Genomic DNA, 16,773 nt, shown 5'->3' with positions numbered 1-16,773 from the left:
CCAATCGACAAAGGACTTGCCGCTTTGTCATTGGTAATAAACAAAGAGGCACCACCAGGCTCCTACTCCCGCCCCGTAGTTGTTGTAACCAAACCTGAATCACCGGTCGGGCAGTAAAAAAGGGGGCGAGATCAAGGGGGTGGAAAATAATTATTATTATTCGCCGTTTGTCCTGCATACATATAAACATTCAATATATTGATGACGTGCTAGTAGTATGGCGTGGAGACATGGCTTCTATACTTGCATTCCAACGTTGGCAGAACTCTCAGAACCAATTCCTTAGGTTCACAGTGGAATATAGTGAGAAGGAACTTCCTTTTTTAGATCTACTCATTTTCCCTAAAGATGGTCACCTAGCAAGCAAACTGTACCGCAAGCCTATGTCTAGAAACTCTCTCCTAAGATTTGATAGCTATCATCCACGCTCTTTAAGAGAGAATTTGCCGTTCAGACAATTTTTGAGAGTTCAAAGGAAGTGTTCCGAGAAATCAGACTTTAAAGATCAGTCTGAAGATCTATGCTCCAAACTGAAACGACTATACTCGAGTACTTTAGTCAGAAAATCATGTAAAAGGGCTTCCAATAACCCACGAGAAGTCCTGCTGGCCCCACCAGTGGAAAAACCTCCTTTGGAGAAATTACCCTTCGTTACCACTTTCAGCACCGTGTCTACTCAGGTTCAAAAGATTATACGGGGAAACTGGCGTATTCTCAATACTGCTGGCAAGAACATTCCACCTCCATTGTTCTCTTTTAAGAGAAGCTCTAACTTAAAAGATGAGTTGGTGCATACCAGACCCCGGTCCACATGCCAAGATTCCATTACAACACTCTGGAACCTTTCGCCAGTTCAAGGCCACCACCTGTGTGGCAATTGCTCAGTGTGTCCTCAGACCAAGAAAACTCTTACAGTTGATATTGGCACCTCACGTCCATGGGTCCTTAAAAAACACACTAATTGCAATAGTGAAAGGGTGATATATTTAATCAGATGTCCCTGTTCACTATGCTATGTTGGTATGACATCAAGGAAGGTTAAACTGAGAATCCAAGAACATAAGAGTACAATCAGGCGTAACAAACAGGCAACACGTCTTACTAACCATTTCATGACAATGAAACACTCTGCCGAAGACATGGAATGGCTAGTTCTGGAATAGCCGTTCATTCCTCACCATGTCAGTGACATCTCCCGATACCTGTTTATCAAGGAACAGAAATGGATTTTTAAACTTAATTGTGACACCACAGGGTTGAACGATGATATCCCCTGGATCCAACTCTGACTCCTTACCAATAGTGTATAAGTGCCTTTACCATCTAGCATTACTTACATGCCTTCTGAAATTTGTAATTTCCTTATACAATCTATTTTCTGACCACCTATAAATATATATATATATATTATACTATATATATTTTTTGTAGTTCTGTTTATTCAAGGGTCTGAAAAACAATTTATACAGATCCTGATTGCTCCTACACACATGATCAACGTGCCATCACACATGGCCTTTAGTATGCTGAGTGATCTTGCAATACATCTCTTTACTAACTACGGTGATTATGCAACCATAACTCTTTAGAGCTTGGTTCATATATGCGAGGTACGGCGGCAGAGAGTTTTGAAATAAATGTGGCCAAACTCTTAAAGCACCTGGTTGATATGGGCAATGTATGATGGCAGAGAGCCATGGCAAATGAATGTGGTCCAATTTGTCCGCTTTTCTGACCTAGGCTCACAATCTCACTTTTTTCCACCTTACATAGACGGATAAGATACGGTGCTCCAACTTCCTTGTATTCTGTCTCCGACCTGTTTCACTTCTGTTTTCCTGTTTTTGGGACTTAACCAATCAAGGAACAGGAGAAAGTCCGCTAAATAAATATCATCTCAGTCTTTTGATATGTATGCAGGACAAACATCGAATAATAATAATTCTTTTCCACCCCCTTGATCTCGCCCCCTTTTTTACTGCCCGACCGGTGATTCAGGTTTGGTTACAACAACTACGGGCGGGAGTAGGAGCCTGGTGGTGCCTCTTTGTTTATTACCAATGACGAAGCGGCAAGCCCTTTGTCGATTGGTTCACTTGGTTTCCAATCATAAGTAAGAAGCACATGCTCCCATTCTGGTCCGCAGTGCGCTTTCAACATCTAGCACATCGAGGGAGGAGTCTCGTGTTGTCTCCTTTTTCGACCAATGAAGAAGCGGCAAGCCCCTTCGCCGATTGGTCCATTTTGTTCCCAATCACAATAAGAAGCGCATGCTTCCATTCTGGTCCGCAGTGTGTCTTTAACACATAACACATCGATATGCCTGCTACCTTCCCCTCGGCTCAGAAGGTAGCAGGAGGTACCGACGGACAGGTGGGTCTCTGTCGTTTGACACGTCTTTTGTGAGGTACTGGCCTTAGAGCGGTTCCATAGAGGGCGCGCCTTTTACGATTTGTTTTGGGGTACCAGCTTCAATCACTATTTAAGATCAAGTTAGCATCGCTCCAGAGTATGGAGTAAAGCATTTTTTGATTACCAAGTCCACCTTTTTACAACTATGATATGGGGACTTTTTCATTACCTTTTTTCAGAGCTTATTCTTCATCATTTCCTGCTGGGCTTTAGAAGTTCCTCTTTGCGTTTGCTTTTTCTACTCAGAGTCATCTCTCTGAAGCCTACTAATTCAAAAAATATAATGAATTATATGTTTTCTCCCTCTCATCTCTTTAGAGCGGGGCCTCTTTTTGACCTGAGCGAGTGCCAGGCGAGGTGAGGCCATCTCCATATAAATTTATGGGTGAGTTTATTCAACTTTGAACCTGAAATGTGGACTATTTACATACTCATTTCATGGCTTCTGTTTACTACAATAATGTAATCACATTTGTTTTTGTTATAGGAGAGTTCTTTGTTCATGATGTTGAGACCACCACATAAATAAATAATTTATATCTGGCAGGTCATTTATTTTTCTTTTCTCACTTTTTTTAAGTTGCAGTAGTGTAAATCCAACAGGTCCTGACGAAAGCCTTGTATGGCTGTAACATGTTGACCATCCTATTTTCACAACTGATAGTGATATTTGTTTAACACACTATCTCCACTCTGCTTTTAATCTTGCCAGTATGATGACCCTGGAGTTCTGGACTTTTTGGTTCCGTCCAGAGGTGTCAGGGTACAACACCCAAAGACCCCGGAGTCCCACCTGCCTTGGTGCACAAATGAACAGAAACACGGGCTTCTCGATGGTGGCGTCAAAGACCAAAGGTTTATTACTGCAGGGACACAGAAGTCACAGAATCTACACACGGGCAGAATCTAGGAGACTGTTCGTTTCAAAATCGGCAATACAGGACTATTACAAACATTTCCTCGCGTTTCTTCAACCACACCTTTTTTAATCAAATCTTGCACAATCAATAAGAGTGCACGCTCACCTTCATTCGATATTTTATATTGAGGAATTCTTGGAAATTTCACATTCGCTTTCAAAGTTACTACATACGGTGGAATCTCTAGTAGACCTACATCATTGGGACCAGTCGCCCAAAGAGAATCAGGGAGTGAACGTAGCTCCGGCGGGAGTTTGTCCATTGACAAGTACATCGGAGAGGTGAGTCTTTTACCCAAAGTAAGCTGTACTCCTTCCGGAGAACAGTACAATGTCGCATATAGTCGTTTTAACAAATCTAAACCAAGCAGATTTTCATTACAACCTGTCGTCAAAATTAAGGGTGCTTTCAATTGACACGGTCCAACAGAAATAGACAAAGGACCAGATATCGGGTTGTACACAGGGGCGCCTGAAAAACCTACGGAAACATTTGTTGAGCCAGACAAAGGTGCGCCAGGGAGTTTCGCATGCATGATAGAACTTTTTGCGGCACCAGTATCCAACAGAAACGGTTCGACTACACCTGATGTTGCTACTGCGACATAAGGCCCACTCTGATCCACTGGAACTGATACTACTCCCTCTCTCTGTCCATGGCTGTCCTAGTACCCATTTTGTTGAAATCCCTCTTCAACTTCACAATAATCCTCAACAAGATATTGCTGAGATCTATTCTGTTGAGCTGACTGTACATTTCGCTGATCAAAGTGATTAGAAGGACGATCATTAGTTTGTGGAGGCATAGCACCTCGTCCCCGACCTCTAGAATTCTGTGCAAAACCACCACGACCTCTCTGAACTGCTGCCGCATTATTTTGCGCTAAAATCTGACAATCATTTTTATAGTGACCCTCTTTCTTACAGTACGCACACTGATTCCACTGGTATTGAGGCCTGGTCGAATTATAATCTGTCTTTTGATACGAATTCTGTTGCATATTAGTCTGATTCGTGCGAGGCGGATACGCCTGCTGTAAAAGAACTTTAGTCTTTAAATCTTTCGTTTTCTTCTCTGATTTCTCCTTTTCCTCTTTATCCCTATTTTCATAGTACTGTGCAGTCGCAAGTATTTGCGCTGTCGTAGATACAGCCCACGCACTTTCTGAGTCTTTCAATTTATTGCATAATTCGGGTAACAAATTATGCACAAATTTATCGACAAACAATCTCTGTCCTCCTTCAGTGCTCATATCCTGACCACTATGGTCTACAAAAGTCTCTTCGAACCTCGTGAAGAAGTCGGAGACACTTTCGTCTTTCTTCTGCTTGCATGCGGATAATTTATCCCAATTAACACGCAATGCTGGCATCAGAGTCTTCATTAAATCTATTATTCTGCCAGGAAGATTAGCAATTAGGGGTTCGGGTTTCGCACCACCTGTTTGTTGAGCATCTGCTGCAGTGATAGCTGCCCAATCACCACCTAAAGCAGCCTGATGATCCTCTCTACGAATTTTAGCCCACACTGGTTGTGGAACTACATTACCAAACAACATATCAATGTCGGCTAAGTTCATTATACAAGCCTCAACTGTCTGTGTCAATTCCTTGTAATATCCGGCTGGATTCTTACGTGGATCTGGCAAGGCCTGTTTCACTGCTAACACTTCTGCTCGCTTCCACGGAATATGTATCCATACTCTTTGGAACTGTGCTGGAGCAGCTGCAATACCCGCATTATCATCACGTTGTACTGCCTCGCGCCAAATTGGAGGAACTTCCCTCATAGGATATTGGCGACTTGGCTTCATTCTACCTTTCTCTAAATCTCTCGGGGAACGAAGAGATGGATCAATCCTAAAACTCAAAATGAGTTCCATCGCTATCTTTATATTATCGCCCACTATCATTCCAGCAGCAAACTCTTTTTGAATTTTAATTAAATCTTCCAAATCTGATTCGACATCGTCTTCTTCTATTTCCTCACGCAACAACGAGCACATCTCGTCGAAGACGTATCGCTGCGTTGGCTCTCCCCATTGCATAAATGTCTCTAACACATCTTTCGTACTATATCTTCTAACTTTTGTAATCCATCTGAGAGCTGTGGAGTCTAAAACTCCCCGTTCCTCAGTACTTGGAAGCTGACTCCGTCTCTGAACAGAGTCAGGAGTAGGAGTCTTAATCAAGGTTTTATATATAGGCGACAGCATATTAGTAACAGAATCAGTAATTCTTCGACGAACAGAAAGTGGAGTTAGTACACTCGCAGACATAGAGAACGCAGTAGAGGTAGGAATAGATGACGAAACAGTAGGAGTATCGAGGAAAATAGTTTGAGGACCAATAGGTACAGTGGTAGGTATAGGAGCGGGTAGTGCGGGAAGAGGAGGAGCTGTAGGAACATTTACATTCACCACAGGAGGTATAGGAACTTGATTCTGAGGAACAAGAACACCAGGTTGTCCAGCAACCGGTAATTGAACATCCGGTATAAGTGGAGCCGCAGCACCTTGTGCGTACGGTGGAGGCGACCGTAACAGATAAGATAGCAGAGGATCGTTTTCGGAATCCTCCAGTATCTTAGCCATTTTCGATGGCAAGGCAGGATAGCACTTGTCAATCGCTAAGTTACGCTCTCTAATGGCTACATCTATGGCTTTCTCACACTCGTCAGCCTGCAACTGCTTAGTCGCTTGCTCTAGAGTTAACTCTTCTAGTTCTTTTTGCTCTTTTTTCAACCTTTTCATTTCTCTCTGTTTGGATTCTTTCCGCCAATAACGAAAAGAGTCAAACATTGCCGGCCGGGCTTTCTTCCTAAACAATTTCGCTTCTAAATTGTCGAGAATCTCTTGTTCAAAACTACCATGCAGTGGCCAACTAAGGACACCATCCTTCTTACAATAACGGACCCATATCTCATTATAAGTTATAGGACCCACACCATACTTACAATATAGGTCATATAGGGGAGTCCCAATCGGAGGAACCAGACAGGAATCCTCTAATTGTGAGTCACTGTTGCAACTAAAACAAGACAACATTTTCCGACTTACCATTCTCAGTCCGGAACACAAAACAAACAAACACGGAACAAATTGTGCACTTGAACCAAGAACTTAGGCCTACCAAAAACGAACTGATGTATCGATACCCAAAACTGAACCAAATAGATTATCGTAACCAGAACAACTAGTGATAATCTTACGAAACCAAACCAAACCAAGAACCGATCAAGGATTTTTAACAATCCTCACAAAAGTAACCAGCTAGCTATCACTAAATACTTAACTGAGTCACTGAAGACGTCACCAAGGAGAAACCCGTCACGTTTCGCTGTACTAAGGACTGCACCACTTCGGGTCCAAGACAGGGCGACGGTCAAGGCAACGGCCCACTGCAGCCGTCCTGAACGGGAACCCTCGTGGAAGAGAACTTCAGGGCCACTTTTGCGATATGCCGGGATCGATGAAGTGGGGCGCCTCCCTCAGGAATCTTCACACGAAGCTTCTCGAACTCTTCAGGCTTTTGGACCGGTACCGAATGACGTCGCCCCACGTTGGGCGCCAATTGGAGTTCTGGACTTTTTGGTTCCGTCCAGAGGTGTCAGGGTACAACACCCAAAGACCCCGGAGTCCCACCTGCCTTGGTGCACAAATGAACAGAAACACGGGCTTCTCGATGGTGGCGTCAAAGACCAAAGGTTTATTACTGCAGGGACACAGAAGTCACAGAATCTACACACGGGCAGAATCTAGGAGACTGTTCGATTTGTACAAAGTGGGTTGCTCCTTATATACTAAAAATTGTGCTCTAGGCAAATATTTCACATGTCGGTACATTCCCAAACCTTTGTGTCTCTAAACAATAAATATTTGGCGTTACACAGGAACTGTCGATAATATCTGATACCAAACATCACGAAGAGGGGTTCCCACCAGTCCATCACAATCCCTTGTCAATATTGCATTCAAGACCCGGACCGCCTCATCGTAAAGTTCGTTACCTCCCCCTAATAAAGGCCCAGAAGGAAAAGGAGCAGAGCCAGGTGCAGAAGATAGAAAACGGGATAAGAGATGTTTGTGGGTTGTAAATGGGCAAGGCTACCGGCTTCGGCCGCCTAATCATGATCAGGTACAATGGACAGGAAAACCAGTTCAGGTGGGCTGGCCTCGGGCAGAGGAGGCAGCCTTTGTCGAGTCATGCAGCTTCAGCGTGATCTGGTTTAAGGTGCACGTGTCATGTAAGAGGTGAATCTCCGGCTAAGGCTACGTGTCTTTAATCAAAGTGAAGTGAATGAAATGATCAGAGGCTATTGCATATGTGAGGGCAAGGAACCACAAAAATGGCGGCCACGATCTAAGATGGATGCCGTGTGTGTATCAGAAATGTGTCAGTGGAAGGAGTGCTCTTGCTCGTAGCGTAGCGAAAACACTAGGATATACTAAATGGATCATTTGCGGTTCGCTGATACTAATTTTATGTATTTCCGACAAACTTGAAAACACGGGTTCAAGTCGTCACGGAACCGTCACGGAACCTCAACCCCCCTTAATAAAGTCGTTTCTGGGCATCTCACTAGGCAATCTTAACACACACACCCTTTCACCACTTCACAAAATTTCTTTTCAGAACTGCAACAATACTCCATCTTCAACCCACCTATACTTTTTTGCTGGCTCTCTATCACTGGTGGATCTGTCACTAGTATTCCTCTACATACAATCAAGGAGGTACTTAGCAGATACCAGTTCTTAACAAAACCCAGATGACGAGACTCCGCCATTGGGTGGGCTGATGGGTATTATTTCACACTCTTCCTGCTCTCCTTATACAAACTACTTATGAATGTACTGGTTCTTTGTAGCTTTCTCTTTAGACCCTGTTGTGTTTTTTGGTAGTGGAGGAAACCAGGAAAATTCTTAACAATGGAGGCTGCGCTGCAATTATTTTAGTAGATCTAAGCACAGCCTTGGAAACAGTCAACCACTCGCTACTGATTATCAGACTTTGAGATGTGGGAGTTAAAGGAATGGCACTGAATTGGCTGCAGTCTTTTTTAGAAGACAGATGGGCATATTACCAAAATTAAGCGATAATTATCGCTTAACACGTTTAGCGGCTATATTATTATCGCCGAGCTCCGCCGATTTTTATCGCAGATAAACCTTGCTATTAAATAAGGTTTATCTCAAAAGCGATGAAAATCGGCCGAAATGCATGAATATCGCTGAAAAGTCAGCGATATTCATGCATTACCGAGCTAATGATCTTAGCCATGTTATCCACCTACCATTGGATAACATGGCTAAGAACTGCTCTGGGCAGGCGTTGATAATTGCAAGGTTTCTAAGCGATAAAAATAGGCGAAGCACAGCGATAAAATTATTGCCTCTAACCAAGCTTAGCGATAATTTTCATTTATTCTTGGTAATATGCCCCACAAATTTTCACATGTAATCAAAATGTATAAAGGGAAAATTTTACCTACTTTAAGTTATGGCTTGGAGAATACATTAAAATGTAAGTGGTCTTATTTTAACTTGTATGACAAAAAATAATGTTCAGTAAGTTTGGTGATTTCTATCAGGTTTTACGCTTTGAATTTAGTATAATCAGCACCATTGCTGATGCAATCACAAAGGTATTACGATGGTCATACAATATAATTCAAACAGAAAAAGGCTCACTTAGAGAATTACTTAAACAGGAATTATTCTTCTCACAACATCACAATGCTACATTTGTAGTAAATCTACATTGACTGTTCAATATCACTCCTTGATCCTTGGCCTCTTAGACAATTGTCATAGCTTAAACATGCTCATCAAGATTGAGCTTTGAAATAGATAGTGAATACTGTCAAAGATAGTGAATACTGCACTAGATTAAAAATGACTAATTCATATCTATCGCTTTATCTGGGGTTCAGACAAACCAAGAGTGAAGGGATTCTAACTCCACTCCTATGTGGAGAAGGGCTGTCGTCGTCTCCCACACCTGGAGACTACAGGCTGGCCAAGCAATTGGCCCCATCGGTTTATCTGCTGTCCATTTCCAGAGCTAGCCCACCTTGGTATTATTGGAATTTCATGTATTGCAGATGTTGGGAAACTCAGCAGTGCATTACACCTCGTGTTCACCCATCACTCCATTCTCTATCCTCATTATCCATGCCTCACAATACGTGTGGCATAGTGTTCACAGAATGATACAAGCCCTGAACTGTATTCATTCTAAAGCCCCACAATAGCACAACATAGCCATTGCGATAGAGGGTGGAGAAATTCACTGGTCCACATGTAATGCATGTGAAATCCGGCAGATCGACAATTTGATCACTAAGGACTCTATAAAGACATTTCCAGACTTACAAAGGGAGTTTGACATCCAACAATACCAGATGAGTTGATATATTCAACTGTTCCTTGCCTTGTCTCAAAACCTGGGTAGAACGTACTTCGATCTGCCCAGCTCCTGCATGGCAAAATCCATCCACACCTGGAAAAACTTTGGAAAAACACTATTTAACAATTGCTTTTCCCCCACACACATGACAGTATTACGTCCTTGTTCAGAAACACACCTCTACATACAATTTGTAGACCAAGACTGGGACAACATCTTAACCAACTATAATAACAGGCTCTGAGATGTGTACCTCAGATATAGTTATTTCAAAATCCTCCAATGCTGGCATTGGTCCCCAACAACACTATTTAAAGCCTACCTTAGTGCATACTTGTAATGCTTTAGATTCAGTGATTTGGTCTGCGACATACTCCACATATTGTGGGTATGCACTAAATTCAGTGCCATTCTGGACGCCGATATAAAATCACCTGAAGAGTGAACTACGATTTGTTAGGCACCTGAATGCTCAATTTGCCATCTTGCACAAGACCTCTTACTTTCCCTCCACAATAAAACATGTTAATAGATAGCTATCCACAGCTCTAGGAGTTGCTAAATTGATGATATTATGCACTGGAAAACGATCCAATTCCCTTCCCTCCAATCCTTGCTGAACAGCAGATATGATATGGCATGTTTTGAGTGATTCATTTAGAAGTTAAATGATAACCTACTAACCTTTGGAAGATTGTGGTACATTCCTAAGGGGTGACTGATGGTCATACTGCTATCGAGTTTGAGGGGCCCTTGAACCTCTCATTATGCTCTTGCTGCCCAAGTGATCCTCCCCATATTATCCCCATCTCTGCAGTGGCCCAATAGATTCCAGCCCACAACCGTGGGTCTTATACCAATTATCCTTCAGTGAAGGTTCAGCATGGAGAAACCCATGGTATACAGAGACTTAGGGGCCGATTACGATCCAGTTCAGAAAGCATTCAGACCAAATTTGTTCCGGAATGCTTTCCGGACAACTTGGATCGAGGGAGTCTGACCGAGTGATTTGGATGCATCCATATGCATCCGGATACTGTTCGGTTGGACTCCCATTGACTTCAATGGGAGCCTGTGTTCCGAACGGGAACACAGGCTCCCATTGAAGAAAGTGGTGGCTGGGGAAAAATGTGCACCCTGTGGCAGGCACCACTTGGTGCCTGCTACACTGTGCATGGTTGGGTTGAGGGGACCCATGTGTACCCCCATGGGCCCTATTCGGAGGGCCCCAGGTGAAAGGGGGCCTTCTACGGGCCCCCAAAGACAGATTTCTACAACTGTTTTGTTTGGGGCAAACCAGATCAGAAAGGCTGTCTGAAGCAGTCATCGTAATCGCTCGCTTGGAAACCAAGTCCCTGTAGTTGTATGATTCGGCTCCAAAAGGCTCAACCTGTCCAAATGCCTTTCGGAACTGATTCGGACAGCCCGTATGGTTTCCGGTGTTCTTACCCTTGTTCCTCTGTGAGAGGGACTGTATCCCTTCCCTTTAGTGCTCCACTTTAGATTTTTTCCTTTCCTCTCTTTTCAACATTTATTCTTCCATCTTCCATAACAGTTACCTGAGGTTCACATTATGTTGTTTATTGGTCTACTTATCATCACTGCACCCCCAGGGGATCATGGTATATTTCTTGAACTTTGGTTTGAATCATGTCATTGTTGACCATATTGCTTTTCATTGTTACCTATGTGTGACTTTTGTATTGCCTTTTTTGGACTGATAACAGTGAATATTATATAATATAGAATCTTAATAAAAAACGGTATGTTTCAAACCTCTCTGACAAGGCCCAAAATTATTTGTTCCTATCTTTAGACCATAACGTAAGAAGGCTAATACTTTTAATAAGGCTTGGAAATCTGTCTTTGAAGTCCTTTACCGGTAAGTCGGCTGAACAGGAAAAATATATTTTTTGATGTGCCAGCTGTGTAATGAGGATACAGCCAAGCTTTGCTCCATGTGTTTGTTTCTGTCCAGGTCTTGTTGAACCCAGTAGGTGGTTTTTAAATCCCCTTTATCATAGATCTAAACTAACACCTATGGAGGAATTTTTGTTTATTAGAATGTCTCTTCAAACAAGTGTGTGTGTTTTAATCTTTTTCATTTTTGAAGAGTTTTCTGAAGATATTTTAACTAGGTTTTTGAATTGATCTTTTATGGATTGTTGACCTCAGTCGAGGTATGTATGAATCTTAATAATAAACTTTTAACAACAAGGTAACAGCAACAGTGTCCGCGCTAAGTCTACTTATTGCTTAATACAACCATAGGCTGCATTTTGCCAAACAGATGTACATTATGTTATTTACACGTTGATGGAAATATATTATTAACATATTTTCATGAAGCTGTAGTTTTTAATTACTGCTTAGAACACAATCAAATGATACTGCTGAAGAGGTAAAAAGTCCCTGTCACAATAGACCACTATGCTCATGGGGCCGTAGGTCACACTCACACAACATCTCAATACATTAATTGTAAAATGTTGACATCGCTGTCACTCACTCAAGGTGGCATGCTTCATCATAGGGTCTGCCTCCCACCAAAGTTGGATGCCTTTGTCAATGCAGGGCTCCAAACGAAATCTGGAAGTTAACATTTTTATATGAACATCTTTTATTATTATCTGTGGATTTTATTCCACTTTCTTATGGAGTTTGAGCACCTTAATAGCACACAGTCTCTGCCAGTGGGTGTTGACTTTTAATCTGCTTTAATGAAATTAAAAATAAAATATATAATGTGTTCTAAAACATGCTCGTTTTTAAGCTGGTGACAGGAAGGTATAAGTGATCCTAGAGTTATACCTACAATGGCCTAATTTTGTTTTAACGTTTTCTTCTACTTAATTACAATTAAATAAATAAGTGTGACACTGTTGGGTGCACCTCACAGGAAGAGGTGCTTTTACATATTATGGACACAAGCATCTTGAGTGGTTAAAGGTCAGGTGTACTGTTTATACTCAATGTATTGAGTGATTGTGTGTATGGTAGCTGTACCCCGTTGTATATAAAATCCTTTATGACAGGAACATTCTCTACTTTTGGTAAAGACTGGAAGGATAAACTGACTCCAATTAAATATCATTCCTGTTTAGTAGTTGGGGTACTAGCACAGATTTCTGCACTGCACCTAACAGATAGTACTGTTACCGATGTAATTGTACTAGATTGATTGTCTTAGCTAGGCTGGAAGTTTACATATATGCTGTTTGGATACAAACATGTGACGAGCAGGTCCCAAAGAGATATCAAGATTTCATTAACTGAATGTCAGGCTAGCTACTGGAGTGTGGTACATACGCCACAGTTGGTTAACATTAAAGTTGTGTGCTAGTGATTGAAGGGTTTGTATTGTCAATGGGCCAATGGAAGCATTGTTTGTGGGGTTTTATAGTATTGGCACTCCTGTCCTCAGAGAGTCTGAATTATGTGCATGTCTTTCACGTTGTCTGTAAAGTAGGCCAGGTAGTTAAATGTCTCTCATTGTTTCTAGATCCTATATGAAGGTGATAAAGATGGGTGTGTGCTATGTTTAATTGAGAGAAAGCCACACTACTCAATATAGTCTGCCAGAGGCATGGGACACACTGCAAACCATTGGGATAGAGCATATTCCTAAGGAATTTTGTATGTTTTTCAACAGAAATGGGTCCTGGAGTATTTTTATTGAGAGGAGTTAACAATGAACAAACATGTAATAATGCATGGCTTGCATAAACATGAAATAGTCAACCTTTAGATTGACCAACACATCTCATTCAGGTAACCAAAGAAAATATTATGGGTGCCATTAGGAACCATATTGTATCAACTACTGTTTAGGTTAGGATAGAAAATACCACTTGATTAAAAACACCCTAGATATCTCTCACATAGTTGTGCTTATCATTCACCAGTCCTTAAGTAATCATCTATTCATTCAATTTGGAGAGAACAAGAGGAAAGAGGGGAGCAAAGTTATATTAAGAAACTCGATAACTCACCGAAAGGCTATCCAGCAGTGTTTTGGTCAATGGTAACAAGGACAGCTTACACCTGTCTCTCTCCGCTACAGACATTGCATTCATTGAGTGTCTTATTAAAGTATTATCATCTGCAAGCTGCTCTTCGAGCTCTGGTGTCGTTCCCCCGGTAACCAGTGTCTGAATTAATGCCAATATTTGAGGGTTGTTGTAAGTCTAAAAAACATAAAGGAACAATCATGGCAGCTCATTCACAGTACCAACAGGTGATATACATAAGTCAGACATCCATCTCCTAGTCCTATCCTAGATTTGCAAAATGAAGCACACTGTTGTCCAAAAAGGAGAATAGCCTTTCAGGTCGTACAGTTTCATAGGTTTTTGATTGCAACAAAAACAAACACACACATATCAATTATTCTGTTCCCGACCAACCTCTCCTCCTTCAGCGATTAGCCCTACGGTTGACCCTCTTGTTATTACTAAATTTTGTACTTGATAACTAAGCGGCTACGTGGAAATTGGTAAATTAAGATGAATTAAACTGATGGGCCGAGTTAAGGGATTAAACTCATTAAAGTATTAATCCTTCATCTAATTTTTTTCTAAACGCTCTCTAAATATATTGGTAAACATACATAACTGTTCGTCCAATGGCATAGAAAGTACTGACATTCTATTAAATACATCAGTGTGAACAACATACTTGATATTGTGGAACTTATACCCGCTGTTTATTTGATGCTCTAGGGCATGGGCTAGAACACCTGTACCCTAGCTGGCAGCTTTGTAAAGGGCCTAAAAGTGATGTTCTACTGTTACATTGTAGCAGTTACAACCAAAGTCATTAAAGCACAAGTAAGTTTTACCGTTCTATATACTGCATGTCTTTACTTTTAATAGCTATATATCAATCTATCAATCTATCAATCTATCAATCTTTCAATCTATCTATCTATCTATCTATCTATCTATCTATCTATCTATATATCTATCTATCTATCTATCTATCTATCTATCTATCTATCTATCTATCTATCTATCTATCTATCTATTTATCTATCTGAATATCTATTAAAAAACAGGAGTTCAAGTAACGTTATAGTAAGGTGACAAAGTCACTTGAAAAACAAATGTTTAAAAACTGAAAAACCACTGAAATTCCCCAGGCATAGGTCTTCAGGCTAACTATAATGTGTGCCCACATCACGCACTGCTAATGACATAATACATCACTCATGACATGTCAAGTGAAATCATTAATGAGGTCGCAGATGACACCATTTATGATACTATTACCAAAATGTCTCCATACACCCTTACATCATTTCAAAAACAGAAATTGGTTGTAAAGAGCTTACAGAGATGTAGAGCCTAAGTTTACTGTGTACATGTATTGGTGAATAGACTAAACAAATGGACGTTCTAGAGCGAAGAGTGGCCATGCAAGATAAAAGCACTATGGTACACAAATTAACAATCAGTAAAGATTTGATAGTAAAAAGTATTTTCTTCTCAAACAATACAAAGGCTGAACACATCATGTATTGGTTGAAAATGCAAGTTTCGAAATTGGTTTTGGCTTAAAAGCAAAGGTTGTCGCCCAAAATTTGAGAGAAAAAACTACATTTCCCACCGCATAGATCATCCACATGTAGATGTCTGGGCACATGCCCATGCTAAATAAGTGTCATACAGTTCTGTATGCAAATTATATGTAAAGTGCAGGTTTATGAGTTGTGTACGTTTACATGTAGAACTTCAGTAAAGATTTTGAGACATGGAACATACTTGAAAGATGACAATCGACGGGTTGACCCACTTAGAGGTCGTTTAACTCACAGAGGGATTGTAAGCATATCTCCAGAGTTACATGTTATTGAGCTTTATCAGCAACATGTGAAGTATATTTTGTAAAATAACAGAGGGTTGTGCTTAGGGTCTAGCCTAAGGGGTCCTATCACTGGCCAAATCATACCAGTCAACCTTTTTCTCTCTAAATTCAGGGTCTTCTAAGGTATTCAAGAGGGTGAATCATTAAGCAGTATATATAATGTACCACTTTTTCGGAGCTCTTTAATGTTTAAAAAGTGGTTGACCTCTTTAAACTCTATTGAGGCATCTGTCTAATGTGGGTGACGTGGCAGATATGCAACCTGTCGTGTACAGGTCATACCCATTATCAATTTTTTTGCTATTCCAACCTCTAACTGTGTTTAATCATTTACAGGCAATCAACCCAATCCCTTCTGCATGGAGTCATTGGCTTTGTGAAGAGGTAACTTTATGCAGGTCAGGTCTGAAGATATTTCTTTTTTGATATTTTTTTTGTTTGGGTATTTTTGCAAATTTGTGTGTGATTTTTTAGGACATTTTTATTCAATATATTTATTTATTTTATTTTATCTTTTTCATTTTTTGATTGTTTGAATTTTGGAACATTTTTACTTATGTTTTTATACAGGTTTTTGTGGTGGTCTCTCAAGTGCATATTCATCGCTTTTGTGAAAACTCCTTTGTTGGTCTTGCGTGAAGAGACTACCTGGTGACAGTTGTTGCAGTATGTGGTCAAATACTGTATAATGATGTCTTATACCTCCTGTTGTCATTTCCATACACAGGGAGGTACTCTTCCTAATTTTGAGTCTTCTAAATTATTTTTTCTATATTCCAAGAGTACCTATTGAGTAGGGACTAGGATGACCATGAGGAAGTGCTTTAATTGCATAATGGGCTTTTATTGTTCTGGGTGGTAATTTATTTTTGCCCTGGTGGACAGGTTAAACACTTCCACATGACTGACTCCATCTCAGGACTATTGGATGGTGGTAGTGTGGATGTTGTAGGAACCACGTTTACATCCTCATCTTTGTGTGGTCATGTTAAGTTAGGCCCATTGCATGCAGTAGTTGATGGCTCCTGCTCCTCAGTTTGCTATATGCCATGATAGTTCTGGATTCTTTTTCAGGTGTCCCTGTCAAATACCAATGACAAATGATATTCAGAAGGCCTCTTCCTGTTTATTTCTGTAGCCTGTGTGCTTATACTTAGTTTTTGGGG

At 40.9% G+C, this 16,773-nt stretch overlaps 1 protein-coding gene across 1 annotated transcript in view; it reads right to left on the bottom strand.

The window, feature by feature from the left end:
* Positions 1–16,773, bottom strand: part of LOC147683337 (calcium-activated potassium channel subunit alpha-1-like) — a 799,658-nt gene that overhangs the window by 49,603 nt on the left and 733,282 nt on the right. The window contains exon 20 of the mRNA XM_086942523.1: positions 13,735–13,929. Coding sequence (XP_086798649.1) covers positions 13,735–13,929 — 195 coding nt within the window. The remainder of the gene's footprint in view (positions 1–13,734; positions 13,930–16,773) is intronic.

This window comes from Lissotriton vulgaris, chromosome 11 (genome assembly GCF_964263255.1).
Source record: "Lissotriton vulgaris chromosome 11, aLisVul1.2, whole genome shotgun sequence".
Lineage (NCBI taxonomy): Eukaryota > Metazoa > Chordata > Amphibia > Caudata > Salamandridae > Lissotriton > Lissotriton vulgaris.
The sequence above is the reverse complement of the archived record's forward strand: the minus strand, read 5'-3'. Positions and strand labels throughout refer to the sequence as shown.